The 27,717-nt window shown below is 40.6% G+C and overlaps 1 protein-coding gene across 8 annotated transcripts in view; it reads left to right on the top strand.

Moving 5' to 3' along the window:
• Nucleotides 1-27,717, top strand: part of NR2C2 (nuclear receptor subfamily 2 group C member 2) — a 93,764-nt gene that overhangs the window by 39,797 nt on the left and 26,250 nt on the right. For all 8 annotated transcript variants that reach the window (XR_003608900.2, XR_003608899.2, XR_003608896.2 and 5 more), the window contains 2 exons: nucleotides 10,596-10,706; nucleotides 25,896-26,096. Coding sequence is in view for 1 of the 8 variants with exons in the window: in XM_028101641.2 (XP_027957442.1) it covers nucleotides 10,596-10,706; nucleotides 25,896-26,096 (312 nt within the window). In the remaining 7 variants the exon portion in view is untranslated. The remainder of the gene's footprint in view (nucleotides 1-10,595; nucleotides 10,707-25,895; nucleotides 26,097-27,717) is intronic.

The raw sequence follows: 27,717 nt of genomic DNA on the forward strand, positions 1-27,717 counted from the left end.
AGGACTGAGACTGAGACTTGAAGCCATTGAGCAGCCAGTTACTATGCCCTCATTTGCAAGGACTACATGTGCTCACCTTCCTGCCAGAATGGGAGGCTGCAGAGGCAAGAACTCTAACCTGAATTCACATGCCTGGCACATGTTGGGTGGATGTAGTAAAATATTTGTTGAATGAGCCCAGTGCTGTTATTCTCATGGTTGTTTTGTATGTAATGTAGATTGTTATGTTGCCTTGCCTTTGAGTAGAATAGTAACTTGCAGAGACCCTGTATCTTCAAAAAAATGTTGTCTTGATGTACTGTGAAGTTCAAAATGCTATATTCAGAACACGGTGTTTCTGAATTCTCCAAATCTTCCCTCCAGTCTTTTTAGTTTTAAAACTGTTTTGAGTTGGTTGGATTCCATGGTAATATGCTCAGGAGCTCTTGGTTCAGGAAGGGTGGTCTTTAAGGGGAAGCCAGTGAGGATGGGGAGAGGAGGATGGTGCATTTAGCAAAAGCAACAATCTAGGTGAAGGGGGAACTTTGTAAAGCAAAGTACACCTTCCTTAGAAGCAATTAATCATATTAGACAAACCGCTTCAGCAGCTGGGGAAATGGCATGGAACGTGTCAATTTTGCTTCCTGGGTTACAGGGAGTGATAGTGTACTTGACCTTCAGCAAGCAGGGTCATAGAGAGGGCATCTTTAAACAGCTCTGCCTGGTTTTGGTGAATGGAATCTGTACTGGCAGTTTGAAAGCAAATGCCTGCGTTTTCCCCAACCAACCCTTGGCCCTTCGGGTTGGGCTCTCTGGCCTGGGAGGTTGCTGAGAAAAAATGTAAATAAAGCTGCAGGGAGCCATTGGCGTGGTAAGTATAAGTGTCCTAAAAAATCAAGACTGCGATTTTGTTCTCATTCTGTTTCTGGGAGAAGCCTCCTTGTAATGCAGTGTATTTCATAGATAACTTGTTTTTAGAGCAGTTGGTAAAATAGCAGTGGATTTAGACACCTATTATGTATTTTGAAAGAATTAAGTTTAGTGTGTGTTGCTATGCTTAGCACCTAGCAAATTATGTCTTCATAGGAACTTGTATTTGAGTATGCTAGGTAAGTTCGGGTGGGGCAAAAGCTGCTTACTTGTTTGTTGTTTTCAACAGTTTTACCTGCTTATGAACAGGGAGTTGCTCTTAAACACCTCATTGTTTTTACATAATGTGGCTACTGATTGTTGACTGTGTGGATCTTTGTTTTTGTGCCAAGAAATAATAGGGCTGGGGGCGCCTGGGTGGCTCAGATGGTTAAGCGTCTGCCTTCGGCTCAGGTCATGATCCCGGGGTCCTGGGATCGAGTCCCGCATCGGGCTCCCTGCTCCTTGGGAGCCTGCTTCTCCCTCTGCTTCTCTCTCTCTCTCTCTGTCTCTCATGAATAAATAAATTTAAAAAATCTTAAAAAAAAGAAATATAGGGCTGTGATTTTATCTTTTTAAACATATTATCAACTGGCAAATTTAAGAATTGGATAGTCAGTTCTGATATAAATGAGGCTGACTTGTAATGTTCAGGTTTGAATCCTTCGTTGACTCCAGCATAAAGAAGAGCCTAACTTACCAGTCATCAGGAGAATTTATTTTTTAGGAACACAACACCCTGGCATTGTAAGGTCCTAATCCTTTGTATGAGGGAAGGGATGAGCACTTTCAAGACTGGCAGCCTCCTGTGGATTCTTCTCTCTATGCTGCAAGTTGCAGAACAAAGAGGGATTAACTCTTTGCCCATTGACCCTTCACTACACTTATTATTACTTAGTGGTCCTTTGAAATAATAAAAGGAGGATGTGGAGCATTTCAGTTCAGGCTGAAGGTATCCCATGGCTGAAACCCTTTACCCTACTTAGGTATTTACATTGTTCATTATTTCACTGGGTATGTTTAGAAGTCGGAAGTTCGTGGTTGAGATTTGTAACATATTAACTCTGCATGATCTTTTTTTTCCACAGAGTGTGAAGTTGGTTACCCTGTTAATAACCCATGGGAATGTTACAGCCAAAACTCAGAATAAATTATAGATTTAGAAACTTAATATTTGCTCCTTAGCTCAGTGCTGTGGGCTTTCTCTTCAACCTAGATGTCCATCTTTTAGCATGTAAACCACAGAAATTTTTCCTAAGAATTTTTTCCTTAAAAAACTGCCAAAGCAATGTCATCTTATTATGATCGAATAGAGAAGGTTCTCCAGGGTGAAAATGTATGAACTTTCCTAGCAGCCTCATAAACGCAGGTATGTCAGTGAAAGCCCGTACTCCTTGGGTTTATGTAATAAACTGCCAAAGCAGGTGTTGCGCAGTACCTGCAGGATGTCTGATTAGCAGACGGGCATGAGAGTGGAATAAAAGAAGAAAAGGTGTAAACAGAATCCCAGGATCAAGGACTGTAAAACAGACTTCTTACTCATTCCTGAAGTTAATAAATGTTTATTCACCAAGCAATCATTGTGGCCCTAAAATGAACCTGGCCTTGGGAGTAAAAGGAGAAATAGGAAATGTTTCATACTGCCCTCTGAGGTAGACAAAACCAAGCAGTTACAGTAGGTGCCTTGTGGAGGGGCACCTGCTAAGATATAGGAGCTCCAAGCACCCAGAACAGGACCTGTATATCAACTTGAGGAATCAGGAAAGGCTGGCCTGAGGAGCAGGGCTTTTATTAAACTCTTTAGACAGTAAACATTTGTGTGTTGGGCGAGCATGGTTAACTTTTTTTTTTTTTAAGATTTTATTTATTTGACAGAGAGTGAGCTCGTGCACAAGCAGGGGGAGCAGCAGGGAGAGGGAGAAGCAGGCTTCCTGCCGAGCAGGAAGCCTGACACAGGGCTCTATCCCAGGACCCTGGAATCATGACCTGAGCTGAAGGCAGATGCTTAACACGGTTTACTTTAGAAAAGATGCAAAGCAGAACCACTGATTTTACCCTTTAAGTGTGAGTCAGAGACCGTGCCCTGGAAGGTCTATGTCCAAACATACTTTCACATCCTCCTTGCTTATGGTTTAATTGGGTCCTTTGGACTAGCCATTTTCCTATTAAAATGTAAGTGTTCTGGCCAGGGTATAAGGCACATCTGGGTGTTGCCAGGTGTTTTATACCTCAGTATGAACTAATGATCCTGTCGTTTGCAACTTGAGCGGATTGAAGGAGTAGAAAGTAGGCTAAGGCAGAGGGCCAAGACTGACACCAGGTACTGAAAAGGTAGGCAGGGAAGGAGATGCTCCCGCTAGTTAATTTGCATCTATATTTTTATGTCCTATTACCAAATTGGCTTTTTATCACTGTGCTAAATGATATTCAGCGATATGCTTCTGGAAAAAAAGTAGATTCCTCACCTAAATGTGTACTTATAATATCAGGTTCTAAATTCATACAGCTGCAAGAATTTCCGAGCAGTCCCATTGTGGCATCACTTTGCCTTCAAGCCAGATCATATCAAACTGCCCCGGTGCCACTTAGAACACACCTTGTCTCTAAAGGTCACGGGGTGGGCGGGGGAGATCCTAAATATTTTCCCACTAACCTGTCACCTCCAGAGTTAAGCATTCCTCTGCTAAATTCAAGGGATATTTTGGGTTGTTCATCTAATCTGAATTTGTTATTGAGCTACTGGGAACCCATTGCCAACATGACCTATACCCCTCTCAGGCAAATTTGTAGAGGCCCTTGGGCTTCTCATACAAAAGGAATCATAAAATTTGCAAGCATATCCTTGAACAGGTGAGGGAACCAGAGTCTAGAAAGTTTAAACTAGCTCACACAGAAGCTGGCAAAAAGCAGTCTTAGCACCCAGTCTGTGCTGCTTCCACTACAGCCGTCTGTCTTCCCCAGCAGATGCTCTTAAGGCAGAACCACTTTTGATTGCTCTGCACACCCAGCATGCAGCAAGCTCTAGGGTAGCAGAGGGTTAATGCAAAGCAGGTTCAAGTGAAGCATGGACAACAGTCTTTTTCCGCTTACTGACATAGAAAGCTTCTTTGAGACCCTATGAAATACTTTTTAATACTGTTACTCTTTTAAATAAACTTTATTGTAATGTACATAAGTTCACAGTTCCTAAGTGTGTGACACAGTGAATTATCACACAGAGGACATGTCCATGTAAACACTACTCAGATAAGAGCAGAATAGAGCGGTACCTGGCTGGCTCATGAGTTCAAACCCCACATTGGGCATAGAGATTATTTAAAAAAAAAAAGGCAGAATAGAATTTCCTTCCTCCTTCCAATTACTGCCTGTACCCTCTTCCCTAAAGGTGACCTTTATCCTGACTCCTTAAATAATTTTCTATTTGTTGATTTCATTCATTTAAAAAAAATTTAAGAGCTCTATTAAGATATAATTCACATATCATACAATTACCTAAAGTATATAATTCTGTGGCTTTTATTATATTCATAAGGTTGTGTAGCCATCACCACTATCTAGTTGCAGAATGTTTTTCATTATCACAAAAAAGAAACTCTTACACCCTTTAGGTGTCACCCACCTACCCCCAATTTCCTTATTCCCCAGCCATAGGCAACCACTGTTTACTTTCCGGGTTGTTTGGGATTTTGTTTTGTTTTTTTAACTGCCTATTCTGGACATTTCATATAAATGAAATCAGACAATCTGTGGCCTTTTTATGTCTGGCCTCTCAGCATGTTTTCAGGGTTCATCCACAATATACTTCATCCCTTTTTTTTTTTTTTAAGATTTTATTTATTTGCGGGGGGGTGGGGTAGTGAGAGAGCGCAAGCAGAGGGAGTGGTAGGCAGAGGGAGAAGCAGACTCCCCAGTGAGCATGGAGCCCAATGTGGGACTCGATCCTGCGACCCTGGGATCGTGACCTGAGCCAAAGGCAGACACTTAACCAACTGAGCCACCCAGGCATCCCATTTCATTCCTTCTTATGGCTGGATAATGTTCATTGTATGTATATACCACATTTTATTTATCACTTGATGGACGTTGGGTTATTTGCATTTTTTTACTATTATGAATAATGCTGCTATGAATTATGTACGAATTTTTGTGTAGACAGATGTTTTTATTTCTCTGGTGTATATACCTAGAAGTAGAATTGCAAAATAGTATGGCAACTCTTATGTTTAACCATTTGCAGAACTGATACTTATTTCCAAAGTGTCCATACCATTCTGTATTCTCCCCAGCAGTGTATGAGAGTTCCAGTTGCTGCACATCCTTGCCAACTCTTATCTTTCTTTTTTATTATAACCATCCTACGGGGTGGGAAGTGGTATCTTAATGTGGTTTTGATTTGCATTTCCTTAATGACTAATGATACTGAACAATTTTCGTGGGCTTATTGGTCATTTGAATATTTTCTTTGGAGAAATGTTTGACTCCATTTGCCCATTTCTAAATTATTTCTTGGTATTCTTATTGATTATAAGGGTTCTTTATATATTCTTGATACAAATCCCTTAAGATATGTGATTTGCAAATATTTTCTTCTATTCTGTGGGTTACTTTTCACTTTCTATATAGTGTCCTTTGAAGCACAAAAGTTGTTAATTTTGACAAAGTCCATTTTGTGTATTTTTCTTTTGTTTATTGTGTTTTAAGTGTAATAGTAAGAAATTATTGCCTAATCCAAGGTTAAGAAGCTCTACACCTATGTTTTCTAATTTTTGTATATGATGTGAGGTAGGGTTGATTTTTTTTTTTTTTTTTAAGGTTTATTGAAAGAGAGCACGAGCATAGTTGGGGGAGGGACAGAGGGAGAGAATCTCAAGCAGATTCCCCACCAAGCATGGAGCTTGATGTGGGGCCCAGTCCCATGACCCTGAGATCATGGCTTGAATTGAAACCACAAGTTGGATGCTTAACCTACTGAGCCATCCCAGTGCCCCTTATATTTTTTTATAATAAGAAAAAAGAATTTCCTGTCCAAGGAGAGCTTCACTATTATTTTTATCACATGTAACAACATTTATACACAGTTTATAACTCAGGCTCTAGAAGAATTTTCAGGAAGCTTGTGATAGTACTGATAGTTACTATGTGTTGAATGGAAATAATACTTAACATATTATTCATTAACCCTCCCATCAGTCTCATAAAGTAGTCATAATATGTCCATGTTAAATTTGAGGAAACTGAAGTTTAGAGGATTTAAGTCACTTGCTCAGGATGACAGTACATATTTCAGAGCCTGGGTCTATCTGATTGCATAGCCTGTGGTACTCATATAATGTTGATTGCTTTAAAATGTCTTACAGGTAAAGTGAATATCTAAATCAGAAAGTTAGCATTATTAGTCTATTAGTTAAGAATTCCATATATCTGAAATTGGTAGAATTAACTTGCAGAGTAATAATAGATTCAACCGAAATGCCGAATGTTCATTACTAAAGAAGGATTTAATGAATGTGCTCTGATAAAGTGACTGGCCAGTCTTTTCTTCATACTTACAAATAAACAGAGCTAGGAAATATGTGTACATGGATACTGGGAGATGTATTTTGCAGGGTTTGCCTTTCCTGCCTACATCTTAGCTCAGAACTAATTTACATGAAGCATTTTGTAAACTGAATATCACTATGAAAATATTGTATTCTGTTGTCTTTATAATGTAATCTTTTTGGTTGGTTAAATTAATGCTGTGAAAGAAAAAAGCTTTTCATGACTACCCCCAGCAATTAATCAATTGTGATGTGCTTTATAAAACTGAGATGTGTTTCACTTACCAGAAAATTCACCTTTAAAAGTATATAGTTTTGGGGCACCTGGCTGGTTCAGTTAGTAGAGCATGTGATTCTTGATCTCAGGGTTGTGAGTTCAAGCCCCACATTGGGCATGGAGCCTACTTAAAAAAAAAAAAAAGATACGTATTTGATACATTCGCAGTGTTATACAGCCAACACCACTAATTCCAGAACATTTTCATCATCCCCCAAAGAAACTCCATGCCTATTAGCAGTTATTCCCCCTTCCCCCATCCCCTCAAGTCCTGGGAACCACTAATTTACTTTCTTTAGCTACAGATTTGCCTATTACATTTTATATGAATGGAATCATACAGTATGTGTTTTTTTATGATTGATTTCATCCATGTTGTAGCATGTATCAGTACTTCATTACTTTTTATTACTAAATAATATTCCATAGCATGGATATACCACTTTTTTTTTTTAATCCATTCATCAGTTGATGGTCATTTGGGTGGTTTCTACTTTTGGAGCTGTTATGAATTATGCTGAACATTGCTCTACAAATTTTTTGTGTGAACATGTTTGCCTTTCTCTTGAATATATACCTAAGAGTGAAACTGTTGGTTCATATGACAACTCTGTGTTTAACTTTTGAAGATTGGTGAGACTGTTTTCCAAAGAGGCTGTACCATTCTATATTCCTGCCAGCAGTGTATGAGAGTCCAGTTTTTTCACATCCTCATCAACATTTGTTATTTTCTGGTTTTTTGGATAGTAGCCATTCTAGTATGTATGAGATGGCATTTTGATGTAGTTTTGGTTTTTATTTCCCTAATGATTAGTAGTGATGTTGAATGGCTTTTCATGTGTTTATTGGCTGTTTTGTATCTTCTGTGGAGAAATGTCTATTCAAGTCCTTTATTCATTTTTTATTTGGGTTAGGTTTTTTATGTGTTGGATTTTAGGAGTTCTTTGTATACTGGATATTGTAGTTGTAGCTGTCTTAAATTTAGATTTTTGATCCATTTTGAGTTAATTTTTGTTCATGGTGTTAAAGGTACAACTTCATTCTTTTGCATGTGGATAGCCAGTTTTTCCAGCACCAGTTGTTGAAAAGACTGTCCTTGCCCCCACCAAATGATCTTGATACCCCTATCAAAAATTATTTAACCATTATATGCCAGGTTTTATTTCTGGGATCTCTGTTCTGTTCCTTTGGTCTTTATGTCTGTCTTTATACCAATATCACACTGTTTTGATTATTTTCACTTTGTAGCAAAATCAGGAAGTGTGAGTTTTCCAGCTTTGTTCTTTTTCAAGGTAGTTTTGGCTATCTGTTTAGGGTCCCTTGAGATTCCATATGAATTTTGGGATGGATTTTCTGTTTCTGTAAAAAACACTGGGATTTTGACAGGGGTTGCATTAAATCTGTAGATCACTTTGTAGTATTGACATCTTAGCAATATTAAGTCTTTCAATCCATGAACACAGAATATGTTTCCATTTACTTATATCTTTAATTTCTTTTAGCAGTGTTTTATAGATTTTATTATACAGGTCTTTTTTACCTCTTTGGTTAACTTAATTGCTAAGTAATCGATTCTTTTTGATGCTTTCACGATGGAATTTTTTTTTTGTAATTTCCAGATTGTTCATTTTGTATAGAAATGCTACTGATTTTTCTGTGTTGACTTAGTATCCTGCTGCTTTGCTGAATTTATTTATTCTAACAGACTTTTTTGGGAGGGAGGGGGGAATCTTTGGTTTCTTACCTTATAGTTAGAAACTTTGCAGTCTTGGGGTGCCTGGGTGACTCAAATTGGTTAAGCAACTAACTCTTGGTTTTGGCTCAGGTCATGATCTCGGGGTCATGAGATCAAGCCCCGTGAGAGTTCTGTGCTGAGCCTGCTAAAGATTCTCTCTCTCCCTCTGCGCCTCCTCCCAACCCCCTTCACCCCATCCCCGCTGTTGCACATACGCGCTCTCTCTCTCTCAAATAAATAAATCAAATTTTTAAAGAAAACTATCGGTCTTTTACCATTAAGTATTGTGTTAGCTGTATTTTATAGATACTCTTTATCTGATTGAGAACTCTTTATTTTATTTATTTACTTGAGAGAGAGAGTGTGCATGAGCGGGGGGAGGGGCAGAGGGAGAGGGAGAAGCAGGCTCCCCACTGAACGGGGAGCCCAACACTGGACTGGATTCCAGGACCTGAGATCATGACCTGAGCCAAAAGCAGACGCTTAACCACCTGAGCCACCCAGGTGCCCCAGATTGAGAACTTCCTGTTTCTAGTTAGTTGAATGTTTTTTTTGTGTGAAATGGTGTTGGATTTTGTCAAACGGTTTTTCTGTGTCAATTGAGATTTTGAGGCTTTTATCCTCTATTAATACAGCAGATTACATTACATACATATGGTGAGCCAACCTTCTGTTTCTGTGGTAAATCCCACGTGGTCATGGTGTATAAGTTTTTTTAAAGATTTTATTTATTAGAGAGCATGTGCTCATGAGAGGAGGGAGAGGGGCAGAGGGAGAGGGAGAAAGAGACTCCCCAGTGAGCAGGGAGGCCAATACAGGGCTCCATCCCAGGACTCCAGGTTCATGACCTGAGCCAAAGGCAGCTCCCTAACCAACTGAGCCTCCCAGGTGCCCTCATGGTGTATAATTTTTTATATGCCTCTGGATTCAGTTTGCTAATGTTTTATTGAGGATTGTTGCACCTATATTCATAAGGAATATTGGTCTGTAGTTTTCTTGTGATGTCTTTGCCTAGTTTTGGTTACATAGAATGAATTGAGAAGTGTTCCCCCGCCTGTTTTTTGGAAGAGCTTATAAAGCATGGTTCATGATATACTTTTTTCTTTTTTTTTTTTTTTTTTAACAAGAGCAAGCACATGTGAACGGGGGAGGGGCAGAGGGAGAGGGAGACTCTCTTTAAGAGAGAATCTTTTGTTTTTTAAAGATTTTATTTGAGAGAGAGAAAGAGACAGAGATAGTGACAGAGATAGCATGAGCAGGGAGAGGGAGAAGCAGGCTCCCCGCTGAGCAGGTAACCCTGCATGGGGTTTGATCCCAGGACCCTGGGATCATGACCTGAGCTGAAGGCACTTAACCGACTGAGCCACCCACGCGCCCCTTAAGAGAGAATCTTAAGCAGGCTCAGTGCCCAGTGTGGAGCTGATGTGGGGATTGATTTCATGACCCTGAGATCATGACCTGAGCCGAAATCAAGAGTCAGTCGCTTAACGGATTGAGCCACCCCGGTGCCCCATGATATACTTTTATTCAAGGAAAAGTAGTAACTGCCTACTTCAGGTGCCCAGATGACCACTCAGGACCTTGAACCTTGCCTTTGGTGGGTATTGACTAAATTCCAGACCTTTGTATAATTGATTGGGCTTTTCCCAGCCCCATCCCAGTGGGACTGGGGGATTACCAGGACTCTTTCACAAGTAGTTTTTCAGTGTAGTGCTGGTTCTTTTTGCCATCCTTTATGGTGTTATGAGAATCTTTCTTCTGGAAACTATCATCTTAAAGGAGTGTTTTACAGCTGGTTTTGGAGACAGTGAAAACATTCAAAGATCATTTCTAAAAAGTTACCCTAGCAGCTATTTATTAAAGTTGTATAGAGCAGATTGGAAATTCCTCTGTGTTTTTTGTGGGAATTTTTTTGTTTTATGGGGGGGTATTTGTTTTTGCATTTTCAGCATTAGAAATAGCTCTTTTAAGATTGTATTTTCTTACAGCCATCCTGTGGCAGTATCTCATTAGTCCTTTGTCACTCTGGGTACAAACACCAGAACTACTCAAGTTTATTACTCAAAGCCACAGTGAAAGCAAGAGGCATGGTCCCCAGCTACCACTGGGCATTTTTCTGAGCTCCATTGTGATCCATCCCACTTCTCCCCAACAGGTACCACGGACACAGACCTCTCGGCCGGAATCTCCAGGGATGACCAGCCCCTCCCCGCGCATCCAGATAATCTCTGCCGACTCTGCGGTAGCTTCACCTCAGCGAATTCAGGTACCTGCACCAATCCCACTTGGTTCCAGCCACCTGCCCAAAGGTAGTCCTGTCTTCTGAATCCTTTGCAGAACAAACCTACCTCAGGATTTCACTAACGAGTTGTGCTTCTTGGGCATCAAGTAAAATACAACCTCATTTATTCTTTAAAAAAGAAAAAGTTTACATTGATTGATTAACTTTTTATGCAAAAGTTTAAACTATTGTTCGAAACTATTGGGATCAGTATACCATTTAATTACTTAAATGCTTCCAAATTGAGAGGCAGTATGTCCTCGTAGTTAAGTATATGGGCCCCCACTTGAAGTCAGATTCAGTGCCCCACTTTTTAGCTATTTCAACCTTAAAAATTAACTTTTCAGTGCCTCGATTTTTTTCATTTAGAAAATGTATGTAAACCTCATAAGGTTATTTTGAGGAATCAATGGAATATTGCTTGTAAAGTGCTTAGAACAGTGATTGGCACATACTAATGGTTCAGTATGTACTAATTATCTGCAATAATTATTGCTAGTATTATTGTTATTAACTAATTGGTATTCACTTATGATAGGTTTAGTCTTGCCCAGGGCTCTGAGAAGATGTGTGTATTGAAGTCACTGTCAACAAGTTGGGAGGAAGGGATAATATGTTGATGACACACAGATTAAAGATTCAAAGTTACCTCAACAAGCTGAATCAAAAGGCTAAACAACAACAACAACAAAAAACATGAAAAAAGATGAATGGCAGAAAAAATATTAGTTACATAACACGAGTTTGAGAGAATACCAGGGTGGACAGGTAATTTGAGTGAATAAGTAAAAGGATTGCTTCATTTACAGTTTATTCCAAGCTTGGTATAAGTGAACAGGATGATATCGTAACTAGGTAATTTCTATAATGTTTACCTACTCTTAAAAGTGATTTTTTGGACTAACCTATTATAAACTAAACATAAAAGAGTTCTAATGAGTAAAATGAAAGAAGTTAAAAGATTATATTCCCATTATGTCTGTATTGTGTAATATTTTACCATAAACACTGAAGCTCATAATATATAAGTCATTTTAACTTCACACCAGTAGGAAACATGTAGCTGAGTGTTTGGAAATTCAGAAGTAATGGGCCCAGCATTTAACAAGGTTTTACTGTTCCTCAGAATTAAGAACTCTATAGCTAAATTATTTTTTCTCTTTTATTTTGTCCTTATTTGATCATTACGACTTAAAAATGGGTCCTTTATAGTTTTGTGGAGTATGTGTTAGGATTCTGCCTAACTCTCCCAACTCTGGGAAAGGAGCTAACTGCATTTAATCATGGCCTATACATCATGGGCTCATAACCATCTGAGGGCAGATGAGAACATAGAAAGTTCTCCAGGAGACTGTCAGTAGCTAATGTATATATCAAGAGTACACCTGGGCGCCTGGGTGGCTCAGTTGGTTAAGCGACTGCCTTCGGCTCAGGTCATGATCCTGGAGTCCCGGGATCGAGTCCCACATCGGGCTCTCTGCTCAGCAGGGAGTCTGCTTCTCCCTCTGACCCTCTTCCCTCTCGTGCTTTCTATCTCTCATTCTCTCTCTCTCTGAAATAAATAAATAAAATCTTTTAAATAATAAAAATAATAAAAAATAAAAATAAATAAAAAAAAAAAAGAGTACACCTTTCCCCCTTTTGGTATGAGAAGAATCTCTCTTTTCCTAAGGGCCATTCTAGCATCCCATTCCTTACAGTGGGCTATCCCCATGCCATGGTGCTTGGCCCATGGTGACACTGCTGTCCTGGCTGGAATGCAATGCAGTAAGGTCCCTTGAATAGAAGTCTTGTAGAATAGATGCTTGGTGTTGAGCTTTTAGTCTCTCTGGGGAAGATAAGCCTTTGGCATGAGCTTTATATATAGTAAATGTAGTCGAAATCTTTCCATTGTGAACTGTCAATAAAATTGGACATACCCTGAGTGCAGCTGAATTGACTGTATTTCAAGGTTTGTTTTTTTGTTTTGTTTTGTTTTGTTTTTAAGGAAAATGAAGGTTATAGGATGATTTTTTGGTTCTTTGTTGGTGGTGATGGCTTCAGTGAGTTTTCATTTCTAGCCCTGACTTCAGTGATAATCTCCAAAGCCTTAAGTCCTGGGAAGAGAATAAGTGCTATGATGTTTTCATGAATAACAATGCTTAGAACCCAAATGGTGGCTTCTGTGTTAAAGTTAGGAGGGAAAGATTATACAGTAAGGTTGATAGGGCTAGGTGACATTTAGGAGCTTTGGCTCTGAATGGAACAGACTTAGGATCAAATCTTGTCTCCACTCAGCTATGTGACTCTGGAGAAAGTTTCTGTAACCTCTATAGCTATAAAATGACAACAATAATAATACCTATTTAATAGAATTTTGAAAGGATTAAATGCTTGCAAACTTATAGGAAGCAAATACCAATGTTAGCAACTATAATTTTTTTAAGTTTTATTTTTATATAATTTCAAACTTACAGAAAATAGTACATGGAAATCCTGTACATCTACCCAGATTCACCAGTTGTTTGCTGTTAACATTCTAAGTGAATGTGCGTATATTTTTTCTGAATTATTTTGAGAATAGAGATAGCACACCTCTTTGCCCTAAATATTTCAGTATATGTATTTTCTAAGAATAATGACATTTTCTTACATTATCACAATACAGTTATCAAAAATCAGGGAATTTAATATTGAAACATGCCATTATCTAATCCATAGTTGATATTCTAAAATGTCATCAGTTGTCATAGTTAAGTCCTTTAAAAGCTCTTTTCTCTCATTCCAGGATTTATGTTCTTGTTTTTAATAACAATAATGTGGCAGTCAACACCAGACCAAACATATCTAGTTATGCAGGCCTGCACTGAGTGATCTAGAACATAGACTTGTATCTATCAGTATCTTGTCATCATAATGGCTGCAAAGGGCTTTGGGGCCAAGTGGGAAGGCTGGAGGAAGTAGCCTTGTGTCTAGAGTTGAGAGCTATCGTTATGGGGTTACAGAGGTCTAGGGTGGAGTCTGTGGAAGGAGATAGGGAGATAGGAAGAGCCATAGAAGAGCACCCACTTGTCTGAGAATGAGGCTTAATTGAACCCATCCAATCACAAAGTAGCTTCTCAATAAATCTCAATAGGTTTTCATCATAATGCAGTGTTTCCAGGCCAGTGGTTTGCAAATTTTGTCTTCATTGCTTCCCACATGACATAAACATTAGGTTCAGATTTTTTTTTTAAATATGTAATCCAGTTTTTAAAGCAATCAAGATAGATTAAAAAAAGAAAAACCCACTTGAACATGTCATATACCAAATTTGACATGCTGGAGATCACTGGTGTGCTCACGTGTACTGCCATGTTCATTGTTCGGAGCAGACCTTGGTATAAAGCTTCTCTTGCCATTTCTGTGTATTTTAAGGTTCTCCTGAGGTACCCCTGTATACTCCCCATTTCAGGTTTATGTTTTGAGAGCATCATTATATTCAGAGTTTGACCTAAAGAAATGTTTGAATTTGAGCTTATAAAATATATGATAAAATACTTGTTTTACCTACTTTATATATTGAAGTTTCACATTTTACTAGGAAGGACTTCTGCTATTATATATTTTTTAAGAGTTTGAGATCTTTACTTGGGCTCCTAAAGCACCTCCTTCCCTATTTCTCTCTTCTATTAGCTCTTTATTCCTGCACATCCCTTCTTGGATGTCAGTACTTTTCTGTCCTTCCCATGTTCTCAGCCATCTGACGTTTCCTTTCTTGCTCTGAAGTTCTCCTGGCCCCCCTCAGGTACTCATTGCTGTGAAAAATCACACCACACCAAACAGGGTACAGAGTAAATGATGCATCTCCCTTCCTCCTCTTCCCCAAGTCACCCAGGTCTCTCCCAGGAGGTAGCCACTATTACCATACTGCTTACTTGTTTTTTCAGAGACAGGCTGTACATATAGACCAAAAACACATGTGTAAATATGTACAGCGTATTTTTCATGCATGTAGACATTTTTCTAGACTGTGCTCACCTTACTCTTTTGTCTTAACATCTCTTAGAGGTAGTTCCCATGTGGTAGAAATAACTCCTTCTTTCTCTTGAGTGGCAACTTTGATATCCCATGGATGCTGCAGTGAATACCTTTTACCTGTTTAATTTAGCACATCTGTAGAATCAGTTCCTCAAACTAGGATTGCTGGGAGAAAGGATGTATCCATGTGTAATTTTTTTTTTATTGAGGTGTAATTGACCTATCACATCATATTCTTCAGGTATACAACATCATGATTTTTTAAAAAGATTTTATTTGAGAGAGTGTGTGTGCGTGTGCGCAAGAGAGAGAGCGCATGGGGGGGAGGGACAGAGGGAGAGGGAGAAGCAGACTCCCCGCTGAGCAGGGAGCCCAATGTGGGACTTGATCCCAGGACCCTGGGATCATGACCCTAGCAGAAGGCAGACGCCCAACCGACTGAGCCACCCAGGCACCCCAATGTAATAGTTTGATATTTGTATATATTGTGAAATGATCACAGTGAGTCTGGTTACCATTCGTCACCATACGTGGTTAGACATTTTTTTTCTCATACTAAAAACTTTTAAGATTTACTCTCTTAGCAACTCTCAAGTATGCCACACAGTAGTATTAACTGTAGTCACCGTACTGTATATTGCATCCCCATGACATTTATTTTATAACTGGAAATATGTACCTTTTGACCTCCTTTGCCCATTTTGACCCCCTCCCAACCTCCCCACTTCAGGGAGCCACCAATCTGTGCTCTGTATCTATGAGCTCGTTTTTTTTTTAAGATTCCACATGTAAGTGAGATCATATAGTATTTGTCTTTGTCTTTATTCCACTTAGCATACTGCTCTCAAGGTCTGTCTGTGCTGTCGCAGATGGCAAAATTGCATTCTCCTTTATGGCCATATAATACTCTATGTAAATACACACACACACACACACACACACACACACACACACACACACACACACACACACACACACACACACACACACACACACACACTACATTTTCTTTATCCACTCATCCATCTATAGACACTTAGGTTGTTTCCATATGTTGGCAGTTATAAATAATGTTGCAGTGAACATTAAGGTGCGTATATCTTTTTGAGCTAGTGCTTTTGTTTTCCTTGGATAAATACCCAGAAGTGGAATTGCTGGATTATATGATAGTTCTATTTTTAATTTTTTTAAAAATTAAAGCCACTGTTTTCCATAGTGGCTGCACCGATTTATATTCCTACCAACTGTGCATGAGGGCTCTTTTCTCTCCACATCCTTACCAACACTTGTTAATTGCTTTTTTTATTATTATTTGATACTAGCCATTCTGACAGGTGTGAAGTGGTATCTCATTGTGGTTTTGATTTGCATTTCCCTGATGATTAGTGATGTTGAGCATCTTTTCAGTACTTGTTGGCCGACTTTCTGTCTTCTTTTGGAAAATACCTATTCAGATCCTCTGCCCATTTTTTAATCAGTTTGTTTTTTGCTCTTGAGGTGTTTGAGTTTTTTTATATAACTTGGATATTAACCCCTTAACAGATATATAATTTATAGGTATTTTCTTCCATTCAGTAGGTTGTCTTTCCATTTTGTTGATGGTTTCGAAACCTTTGCTGTGCAGAAGCTTTTTAGTTTCATATAGTTTCACTTGTTTAATTTTGCTTTTGGTATCAAATCACCAAAACTGATGTCAGGTTTACTGCCTTTTTATGTTTTCTTCTAGGAGTTTTATGGTTTCAGGTCTCAAAATCAAGTCTTGATTTTTTTTTTTTTTAAGGCTTTATTTATTTGAGAGAGAGAATCGGGGGGGCGTAGAGGGAGAGGGAGAGAGAGAATGCCACTCAGACTCTGTGCTGAGTGAGCAGGGAGCCCGGCCTGGGGCTCAGTCTCACAACCCTGAGATCATGACCTGAGCTGAAATCAAGAGACAGACACTTAACAAACTGAGCACCCGGGTGCCCCAAGTCTTCCTTTGATTTTGAGTTGATCTTTGTATATCGTGTAAAATAGTGGTCCTGTTTCATTCTTCTGCACGTGGCTTTCCCAGTATCATTCACTTATTGAAGAGGCTGTCCTTTCCCCATGGTATATTCTTGGCTCCCTTTGTCATAAATTAATTGACCCATATATGTGTGGGTTTATTTCTGGCCTCTTTCTTCTTTGCCATTTATCTACTTGTTTGTTTTTAGGCCAGTACCATACTGTTTTGATTACTATAACTTTATAATATAGTCTGAAATCGGAGCGTGATGCTTCCAGCTTTTTTCTTTTATTCTCAAGGTTGCTTTGGCTATTTATCTTTTGTGGTTCCATACAAATTTTAGGATCACTTTGTTCTATGAAAAATGCCATTGGAATTTTGATAGGAATTGTATCAAATCTGTAGATTGCTTTGGATAGTATAGACATTTTGACAGTATTAACTCTTCCAATTTAGGAGCACAGAATATTTTTCTATTTGTGTTTTCAGTTTCTTTTGTTAATGTCTTACAGTTTTCAGTGTGCACTTCTTTTACCTTCTTGGTTAAATTTATTCCTAGGTATTTTATTCTTTTCTCTTCTCTTCTCTCTTCTTTTTTTTTCTCTTTTCTCTCTGTAGGCTCCATGCTGGGCTTGAACTCACAACCCTGAGATCAAGACCTGAGCTGAGCTCAAGTGTCAAGAGGCTTGACTGACTGAGCCACCCAGGCGCCCCTTGTCTTTATGATTTTCTATGCATAATATCATGGCGTCTGCAAATATTGACAGTTTTACCTCTTCTTTTTCAATTTGAATGCCTTTTTCTTATTTTTCTTGGCTAATTGCACTGGCTAGGACTTCTAGTACTTTGTTGAATAAAAGCACCAACAATAGGCATCTTTGTTTTATTCCTGATAATTGGAGGAAAAGCTTTCAGCTTTTCACCTTTGAGTATGATATTAGCTGAGTTGTCCATGTGTAATTTTGATAGTCACTGACAGACTGCCTTCCAAAGAGGTTGTGCCAATTTATATTCCCACCAGCTCAGTATGAGGGTGCCCATTACCCTTCACACTTAACTATATATTATGCTGTATATACTGTAATCTTTTTTAGTTCTCTAGGTGAAATATCACTGCTGTAGAAGTTTTGCATTTCTGTTACTTATTCATCCATAAATATGTAATAAACAAAAATTACTGTTTTTGAGTATCTAAGCTGATACTTAAATTTTATATAATCATAAATAAGAAAGTACTTTTCCTGCTTTCTGAGAATTTCCATCTTCTTACATTTCTCATCTGTTCTTCCATGTTGTCTGCTTTTTCCTCTAGAGATCTTAACATATTGATCTTTCTATTCTAAGTTTCTTGTTTGGTCATTCCAAGATTTTTGTCCTTTTGGAGTCTGATTCTGCTGCTTGTTTTATCTCTTCCAATTGTGTTTTTCTTGCCTTTTGGCATGCCTTATACATATTATTTTTAAAACCAGACAGTATCTGTTGTTGGGTAATAAGAACTGAAGTAAATAAGCCTCTACTATGAGGATTTATGTTAATCTGGCTAGGTTGAATTGTGTGTGATGTTTGCTGTGGCTGTAGGTCCAGAGGCTTCAGATTCCTCTAGTGTCTTTGTCTTAGTCTCTCCTCTTGACTTTGGGCTTCCTTGGATATTCTTCCTCAGAGAGTGTGTGTCTTGAAGCTCTTCCATCTGTAATCCACTGTTATACTGAAGCCCTGTTGGTAGGGTGGTAAGGTGTCAGGGAGGGAAAGCGTTCTATCATCTTATGATGAAATCTCAGTATTTAGTAGGCCTGTGTCCCTGGGCTACCTGTATGAGTTCCAGGACCAAGTTCCAACTTTGAGGTGGGGTTGGAGGGGTCCCGCATACACAACACCAAGCAGTTCTGACACTATCAGCACAGAGATAGCATCAGATTCTACAGACTAATGATTCAGCCCTGTAAGACTGACCCCTACTCTCACCTCAGACACCAGTCACAAGTCCCAGGCTATTAGCTGAGCTTCTGACCAACCAGTTACAGATTAGAGGTTCCAATGATGTTCTTAGGTTCAATTAATTTGCTAGAGCAGCTACAGAACTCAGGGAAGCACTTATGGTTACCAGTTTGTTAAAGGATACAGATCACCAGCCAGATGAAGATACCTTGGGCAACGTGCCAAATGAGGGAGCTTCTGTCCTCGTGAAGCTTGGGGCCAGCTTGGTGACACATGAAGTGTTCTGGTTCACCACGCATGGAGGCTCTCTGTAAAGGGCCAAAAAGCTGTTCTCTTGGGTTTTTATGGAGGCTTTATTACATAGGCATGATTGATTAAGTAATTGACCACTGGCTGATTCAACCTCCAGCCCCTCCCCCACACCCCTACCCAGTTGGGGGGTGGTACTGAAATTTCCAACCTTTTAATCACATCGTTGATCCTTCTGGCAACCAGCCCCTGCCCTTGGGAGGGGTCCCAAAAGTCACCTTCATTAATAACAAGACACTTGTTTCACTTTTTTGGCTCTAAAGCATTTTTAGGAGCTGTGGGTGAAGATCGAATATATCTGAAAAATATATTTTTGTCATCTGAATGACCAATTACATATTTCTTATAAATCATATTGCAGGTTGTAACCTTCACAAGTGTGTATTATTCCCTTACTGCCCAACCTTTCTCTAAGATAGAAAGGTCCAAGAGGCCTGGAGTTGAAGAAATGCCCTTTCCCCAAGTGGGATAGGACTCAAGTAGTGTTTTCCCCTGGGGAATAGGCCTGTGTTTATTTTACAGAAGAAACCCTTGAGTTTATTTTACAAAAATTCTTTTTTTTTTTTTAAGATTTTATTTATTTGAGAGAGAGAGAGAGAATGAGAGATACAGAGCACGAGAAGGAAGAGGGTCAGAGGGAGAAGCAGACTCCCCGCTGAGCGGGGAGCCCGATGCAGGACTCGATCCCGGGACTCCAGGATCATGACCTGAGCTGAAGGCAGTCGCTTAACCAACTGAGCCACCCAGGCGCCCTATTTTACAAAAATTCTTCCCCTACCCCTACCAGAGCCACCAGGGAATCTTTCTCATCTCTTCACCTTGAGAACGAGGTGGGATTCCTAGATCTAAAATCCCTGACCCTCCCAAGACTGTGGCCCCCAGGAGTTTCTTACTCCCATCCTAGTCTGTGCTAAGTCTCCAGCAGCTCTTTGTAATTACCTTTTAAATATTCCTCCAGGTTGGCTTCTGTACCACCTAAGCAGATCTCAGACTTTGTGAATCCACCTCTCCAGATTTGGGGATGGATTTGCCCTGCACACTCAAGTTCTCTGATAAGTCCAAGGAAAGTCACTGATTTTCAGTTTATCTTGCTTTTTCTGTTGTAAAGATGAAATGGTGACTTCTAAGCTCTTTACATTGAAGTTGAAACCAGAAATATACTTTGAGTTCCACACTCATCTATCTGGTATTTTACTTGACATATCTATTTAGGCATCTCATATTTGGCAGGCCAAAAACAGACTTCTAAATTCCTACCAACCCTTGCTCCCTCCACCATGCCAGTCATTGTTCGGGCTAGAAACCCGAGAGTCATTCCCGGCTCTTCATCGTCCAGTGCTCACATCTGTACCCACCTGCATGTGCTGTCGCTCCTCCCTCCAGCACACATCCTGCAGTGATCCCCTGCTCTCCAGACCCGCAGCCCCCATCTTCAGCTCCCACCTGGGCTCCTCCAGGGACATCCAAACAGTTTCTCAGTTTCCACTTTTTTGGTTCTATATTTTTTCCATCCAACATCCAGGAATATCTGTTTAAAATGCAAAGTCCATCATTCCTTCACTTCAAGTCTTGAATGTATTTAGAAAACACTGTTTTGTGTTATTCAGGGAGGAAAGCTTTGTCAAATATTTTATCTACATAAACGTTCTAGGGATTGAGTTAGTGAGGCTGAATGGAGAATATGTTTGATCTTTGCCTGTGAGCAGCACTAATTACTCATGAGTTAAAAATTTATATTTGAGTAAAAGATTCATGTACCTTTTTGCATAGGTCAAAAAAATTTTTAACAGATTTTCTTTGCCTTTACTTTTAATTATCTCTTCTATTGTCCTTTGTTATGCTTTAATATACCGACTTGTAATAATCTGACAAATTTTATATATGTATTTAAAAATATATGTGTTTGTATAAAATAGTATATAAGATAGATATAAAATAGCATAAGAAACCTGAAGACCCTGATTTAGGAGGGCAAACCCCTGAGTGGCTCCTGTTGTACTTGGAATGAAATCCTGACTTCTCCTAGGGCCAGCCCACCCCCCTCCCTAGGCTCCTGAGCCACTCTTCATTGTCCACAGGCCTGATGTCAGTTCTAAGAGTTCCTTCCTCTTAGGGCTTTCCATATGCCAGAACATTTCCCATTGCTTAGAACACACTTTTCCCTAAACCTTTATCTGACTCCCTTCTTAGCCTTGAATCCTTGTTAAATGCCACCTTGACACAGAAGCCTTCCTTGACCTCGCTTTCTAAAAAGTTAAGGGCCTGTGTTACTCTCTCCTACTCTAGCCAGATCTTTTCTCCCATAACATTTATCACAAATTGTTCATTGGCTGTTCTGTTTGTGTTTTTGCCACTTTTCCACTAAACTTAGAAGCTTCACAAGAGCAGGAGCCATCTCCATCATGCCTGTAATCTAGCAAAGTGTGCCCGGCATAGAGTAGACCCTTTGTAAGCATTTGAGGAATGAATGAGTGAGTGAGTGAGCCGAAGTCAGAGGGGGAGATTCAGTGAGGTGAAAGGAGTAAAAAAGGCTTCCCAATGAGGAGACAAGTATGTGAGAGCTTAGAGCAGGAAATACTTTTAGCGAGGTCCTCTTATATTCTGGGGCTCGTACCATCTGCCTTCAGATGTAATAATTCTTTTTTAAAGATATGTAAACAGGGGCTCAGAAAGCACATATAACTGTTACACAGTGACCCAGTTGGGAAGCAGTAGAATGAGCATTCCATTCACAGCTCTAGCTGCAAAGCCCTATTTCAGGATCACAAACTGTGTTTACAGGACCAGGTGGCAGTGAAGAAGGTGGGCAGGGTGGGAATTAGGGCCAAACAGAGAGCCTGTGCCCCATCCAAAGGAGCGACCACACACAGCCAGTTGATAACCACAGGGTAACTTGGGGGCAAGGATTGGGACAGCTTGTCAAAAGAACTGTAAGTCTGATTCTTATGGTAAATACTCTATCCTCAGCTAGTGCCAACCAGTTTTTTAAATTTTAAACCCTGAGAGGTCAAGCAAAAGTTATCCAGTGGCTGTCTTTTGCCTTCAGGCTGTCCATTTGCAGACTCTTCTTTACAACATGAATGACGAGCTCAGCTTGGCTGGAACAGAGAGTGGGTAACATGGAGGAGAATGGCAGTAAGTCAGATCTTTGAGGTCCTTTTGGGGTAGAAGTAGAGAGGGCCTTGGGCCAGTAGAGTATGTAGTCAGCTGTGCTATAATGTGACATATGTGTTCTAAAAATTTGCATACTGTGCAAAATTCTGCAGTGGAAACCACAGGGCTTATGGGGGTATGTGGGGTTAGTGGCATAATATTCAGAACTTGTTGGTGACACATTAAAAACCAGGTATGAATTTGATCTTATTTAAATTGCGGTTTTACATACATTAAATGGTTAAGAAACACATAATGACAACCATAAATATGGCACTTTTCCTTGAAAGAGACCTGAAGCTTGCTTGTGGAGGGGATGTGGGAGGATTGTAGCTGCTGAGTTGCTGTGAGTGGGGTGATCTGAAATCAGGGAAAGCTTAACACCACATGTACTGAGCTGGCTATGCCCACCCCGCTCACTTCACCTGGGGATCATTCTCTGTGTGTGTACTGTTTCTTAGGAGAAGTCATGCATAAACACAAGATTTATATTATGCACAGGATAGTCCCTAATATATCAGTCACACTGGAACAAATGTACCTTTTCAAAACAAGAGTTGTAGCAGTACTAACCATGTAGCCAGCCTCGGGAGGCCTTAAGAGTCACAGAGGGGCACCTGGGTGGCTCAGTCAGTTAAACGTCCAATTCTTAGCTCAGGTCATGATCTCAGGGTCATGGAATCAAGCCCTGTGTTGGGCTCCGCACTGAACATGGAGCCTGCTTAAGATTCTCTCCCTCTCCTTCTGCCCCTCCTCCCTGCTCTCTCTCTTTCTTAAAAAAAAAAAAAGTCACAGAGAAAACAAGACATTCCTCCTTAGGTTCTTCCCCCCCCCCCATTTGTTACTGTTTGCAAGCAGAGAGTATGAACATTTGTTCCAAGTGAAGAGATTAAATAAAGTTTGCCTATTATGTTCATTTCCTAGGGCTGTCATAACAAATTACCACAAACTTTGTGCCTTAAAACAACAGAAATTTATTTTCTCGCAATTCTGGAGCCCTGAAGCCCAAATTCAGGTATTTGCTAGGGGCATGCTCGCTGTAAGGTTCTAGGGAAGCATCCTTCTGTGCCTTCCTAGCTTCTGGTAGTGACCGGAAACCCTCAGGGTTCCTTGCCTGCAACTGCAGCACTCCAGTCTCTGCCTCTGTCATCACAGGCCTGCTAGTAAGGACACGAGTCACTGGATTTGGGGCCTACCATCTTCCATTATGGACTCATCTTAACTTGATCACACTTGCAAAGGTCCTGTTTCCAAATAAGGTCACATTCACAGGCCCTGGGGGGTTAGGATGTAACCATCTCTTTTGGGGGGACATGATTCTACCAACAGCACATCTTTACCACCCCTCCTCGGGAAATTTAATAAGTCTGGATACATCCTCAGTTTGTTTCCTTGGTCTCATTAAACAGGTATCTGCCTGCTGATATTTGTCAGCAAGGCCTTTGTTTGCCTGAGGGTCACCCTGGGGGTTTGTGAGCCTGAATCTTTAGGGGGAAAAAAAATAATCTGAGCTTTGGGATATGTTACATAGAGTCACCAAGAGCAGCTGGACCCAGTTACTCCTACCTCCCACCCCTGCCCAGCCCCATACCTGCCATGCCTTGACCAAGAGGCCTGGGGAATAGCATCAAAGGTGGTGACATGCCAGTGACTTTGTGTACTCAGGTGCAGAGTGTGTCACCTCTGAACACGTGAAGGACTTCGACTAGCCTCGCCTTGGTTATAGCTGGTGATTGGAGATCCCTCTCAATCACATGACTATTTCATTTGTTAACAGGGAAAGTCATTTAGGAAGTAGATAAGTTTTGAGAGACATGAAAAGGAAGTCAGACATTTTACTCCCAGATCTCAGGGTTATAAGGGCCTTCTAAAGGCCAACTTGTTACCTTTTAACTAAGGTAGGAGTGCCTTCTGTGGCAGCTGAGAGAAGTGTGTGTCAGCCAGTCTGTCTGCAGTCTTTCAGTTCAGCATTGGGTAGGAAAAGTGTAAGAGAATTCTTCTTACAAAGTTTTCTGTCTCATGTTTTACTTTTCCAGGGGACTCTGAGTGTGTATGCCACAGGTTGTAACAATGAAAGGTACTTCCTTTCATTCTCTAAATCTGTTCTTCAGCCTTCAAGATCTTTTGACCTTGACCAGTTGCAAATGATGCTATGCTGGGATTCATGCGCCACCATCAGCTAAGGATTTGTTCATGCATCTTCTATTCCCAGTCTGCTCTTTCTGGTCTTGAGCTTGCTGTGCCCTCAGCCTATAACATACTTCGCCACATATTTGCATGGCTTCCTCTCTTGCTTCATTCAGGTCTTTGCTCAACATCACCTCCATCAGAGAGATCTTTCTTTCTAAAGCAGCCCCCCTGCCTCCTTCCCCTTGACATGCTTTGTCCATTTACTCTACTTTTAAGTTTTCTTTATGACACCTACCATGACTGATACTCTACAATATCAGTGTTCATGGTCTGTTTCCCCCATATAAGGTTAACTCCACGGGGTAGGAGCTCTATTGTGTTCATGTCCCTATCCCTAGTACAAAGAACAGAGTTTGACATATAGTGGACACTCCATAAACATAATGAAGTGATTGGATCTTTGTCATTTTTTTTTTTTTGAACTAACCAGCATTGTCTGATTTTCCATATTGGATAGTTGGCAAAGTTGTTGTGCTAGATTCTTTGTGAGTTTGCTGTCTGAACTTTGGAATGCTGTGTCACAAGTCAGCATCCGTCAAGATGTAGCACGGATGCCAGACCTGCCCATAAATATGGTAGAGGGAAGGGAGTTCCAGCTAGAGATGTAGTACCTCTCCCCTTATCCAAGGCCCAGCCACAACAGCCCCCAAAATCCTGTTTGCTGTGAGAGCCTGCTGGTGCCCCAGGGAGAAGGTGGGCAGCATTCCAAAGCTGGGCACTTGGCCTCGAGGAAGGCAGGACAGAAAGTAGAACAGCTTCAGAGAATTTCAGGAGCAGGAATGACAAGTCCGTCTTGCTATAGCAACTATTTCAGTTGTAACCAATGCAGTTAGGCAGGGACTCTGGAAAGAGGCGGACTCCAACAGCTGGCCCCCTGAATGGTGAACGGTGGGAGTCTCTGGAGGAGTCAGGGTCAGGACTTCACTGGACTTTATTATGCCTAGGACAGGGCATTTTTTTTAAGTTAAACTTATCATCTACTATTATTATCTCCATTTCATAAAAGAAAGGATTTTTCTTTTTCCAGTTTTATTGAGATATAATTGGCACACAGCACTGTATAAATTCAAGGTGTACAGCTTAATGACTTCACTTACGTATATTATGAAATGATGGCCACTATAAGTTTAGTTCATATCCATCATCTTATATAGGTACAAAAGAAAAAGAAAAAAATGGCTTATTCCTTGTGATGAGAACTCTTAGGATCTACCTTCTTAACAACCTTCAGATGCACCACCCAGCAGTTAGCTACAGTCACTGTGCCATATGTCATACCCCGGTACTTTTTTTTATCTTAAAACCGGAAGTTTGTATCTTTTGACCACCTTCATCTAGTACCCCACCACCGCCCCAAAGGACATTTTAATTAAAATAGTAGGAATGATATCATCCTAAAATAAAATTAGCTCCATGAAAATTGGTTTCTGAAAAGCTCACGGTTGTGTTTTATTTTTCTCATTTCACCATGCACTGGTGAAATTGCATCTTGGACCAGCATTGACTCCAGGACGGCACTGGGCGGTCACCACTTTGAGCACCATCTGCAAGTACACAAGTCGCATGATACTCCGTGAGAGCAGCCTCCATGTTGTGTCTTGTAGATTGTAACAGACCAGCAGACAGGACAGAAGATCCAGATAGTCACCGCAGTGGACGCCTCCGGATCCCCCAAGCAGCAGTTCATCCTGACCAGCCCAGATGGAGCTGGAACTGGGAAGGTGATCCTGGCTTCCCCGGAGACATCCAGTGCCAAGCAGCTCATATTCACCACCTCGGACAACCTCGTCCCTGGCAGGATCCAGGTAAGGCTGTTGACAGGCGTTCCTTTCAGCACTTCTGCTACCAAATCGGTTTCTGACTCTTCCTCTGCCTTGAAGGCCAAATCCATCTCTAGAAGGTCCTTTGAGGACCTACAAGTATGGCAGATTGCTGCTTTGGCTGAAGTAAAAAACCAGCAAGTGAGTGGCAAGGTGCCCAGGAGGCAGTGCTTAGATGTGATGGAAGTTGAGCCAGGACAGTCAGTGGCCCACAGGAGACTGACATGAGCAAGCTGGTACTAAGGCCACTGGAGAATTGTTCTAACTAACCTAAGGCTGCACAGAGGCAGTCCTTGGCCCCTGATATTTTAGGGGCCCCACCTAGGGCTGACTACAGCCAGATGAGGACTGACTTATTCCTAAATCTCACTTCATCTTTTCCAGATCGTCAGGCCTGGTCCCAGCTCTTCATTCTGTCCTTACCTGCTCCTGTGAACTGCTGCCTCTGGGTCTCTCCTCTCCCTGCAGCCCTGGCAACCATCCTCCCCCTTCCTGTCTTTATGACTTTGGCTACTTTAGGGACTTCACCAAAGTGGAACCCTACAATATTTTTTCTTTTGCATTTGGTTCATTTCACTGAGCATAATGTCCTCAAGGTTCATCCATGTTGTAGCCTGTGTCAGAATTGCATTCCTTTTTAAGGCTGAATAATATTCCACTGTATATACATAGACCACACTTTACTTATATAGTCATCTGTTGTTGGATGTTTAGGGTGCTTCCTCCTTTTGGCTCTTGTGAATACTGCTAAGAATCCATGTGTTTTGAGTGGGGAGGGACTTTCTACTATGGAGAAAAATAAGGAAAAGAAAAGATGTTTTTTCTTCTGATAGGACTGGGTTCAGAGCACAAGTGATGTTCAGCTTTCAGAACTTCACTTTTGAGGGCGCCTGGGTGGCTCAGTTGGTTGAGCGCCTGCCTTCGGCTTAGGTCATGATCCTGGAGTCCCGGAATTGAGTCCCGCATCGGGCTCCCTGCTGCTTGGCGGGGAGTCTGCTTCTCCCTCTGACCCTCTTCCCATTCGTGCTCTCTCTCTCTCAAATAAATAAAATAAATAAAATCTTAAAAAAAAAAAATGCGCTTTTGAGACTCCTCATAGTGCAATTAGTAAATTCTGCCTCCTTTCCCAGAGTACATTCTGACCAACTGAAATTAAAATTCCTCCCTGCTTTTTTATGTTGTTCATGAGAAGGTGGCTGTGGATTTTGTTGCATGTTCTATAAGAGGTCATTCTACATAGTAATTTCTATATATATTCCCACTATACAGAAATAATGGTAAGGGTTATTGTTGGTACATTATTTAATAACAGCTATTTTTCACTTTCTCCTATTGGTGTCAGTTACAGTATTCTTCCGGATGAGTAACACTGTCACCTAGAAAGTCACCTGCAAGTGAAGGAGAAACAACAGGTTTCAGAGGTCGCCTGTTCTAGTCCTTCTACTCACAGCTGCCTCAAGGAGAGACCTGGTTATTTAATTAATAAAGCTTGATTCTGGGGCCCCTGGTGGCTCAGTCGGTTAAGCGTCTGCCTTCGGCTCAGGTCATGATCCCAGGGTCCTGGGATCGAGTCCCACATCGGGCTCCCTGCTCAGCGGGGAGCCTG

Source organism: Eumetopias jubatus, unplaced genomic scaffold (genome assembly GCF_037043125.1).
Source record: "Eumetopias jubatus isolate StellerSeaLion01/CBP00866 unplaced genomic scaffold, mEumJub1_p1.0 scaffold_1, whole genome shotgun sequence".
NCBI lineage: Eukaryota > Metazoa > Chordata > Mammalia > Carnivora > Otariidae > Eumetopias > Eumetopias jubatus.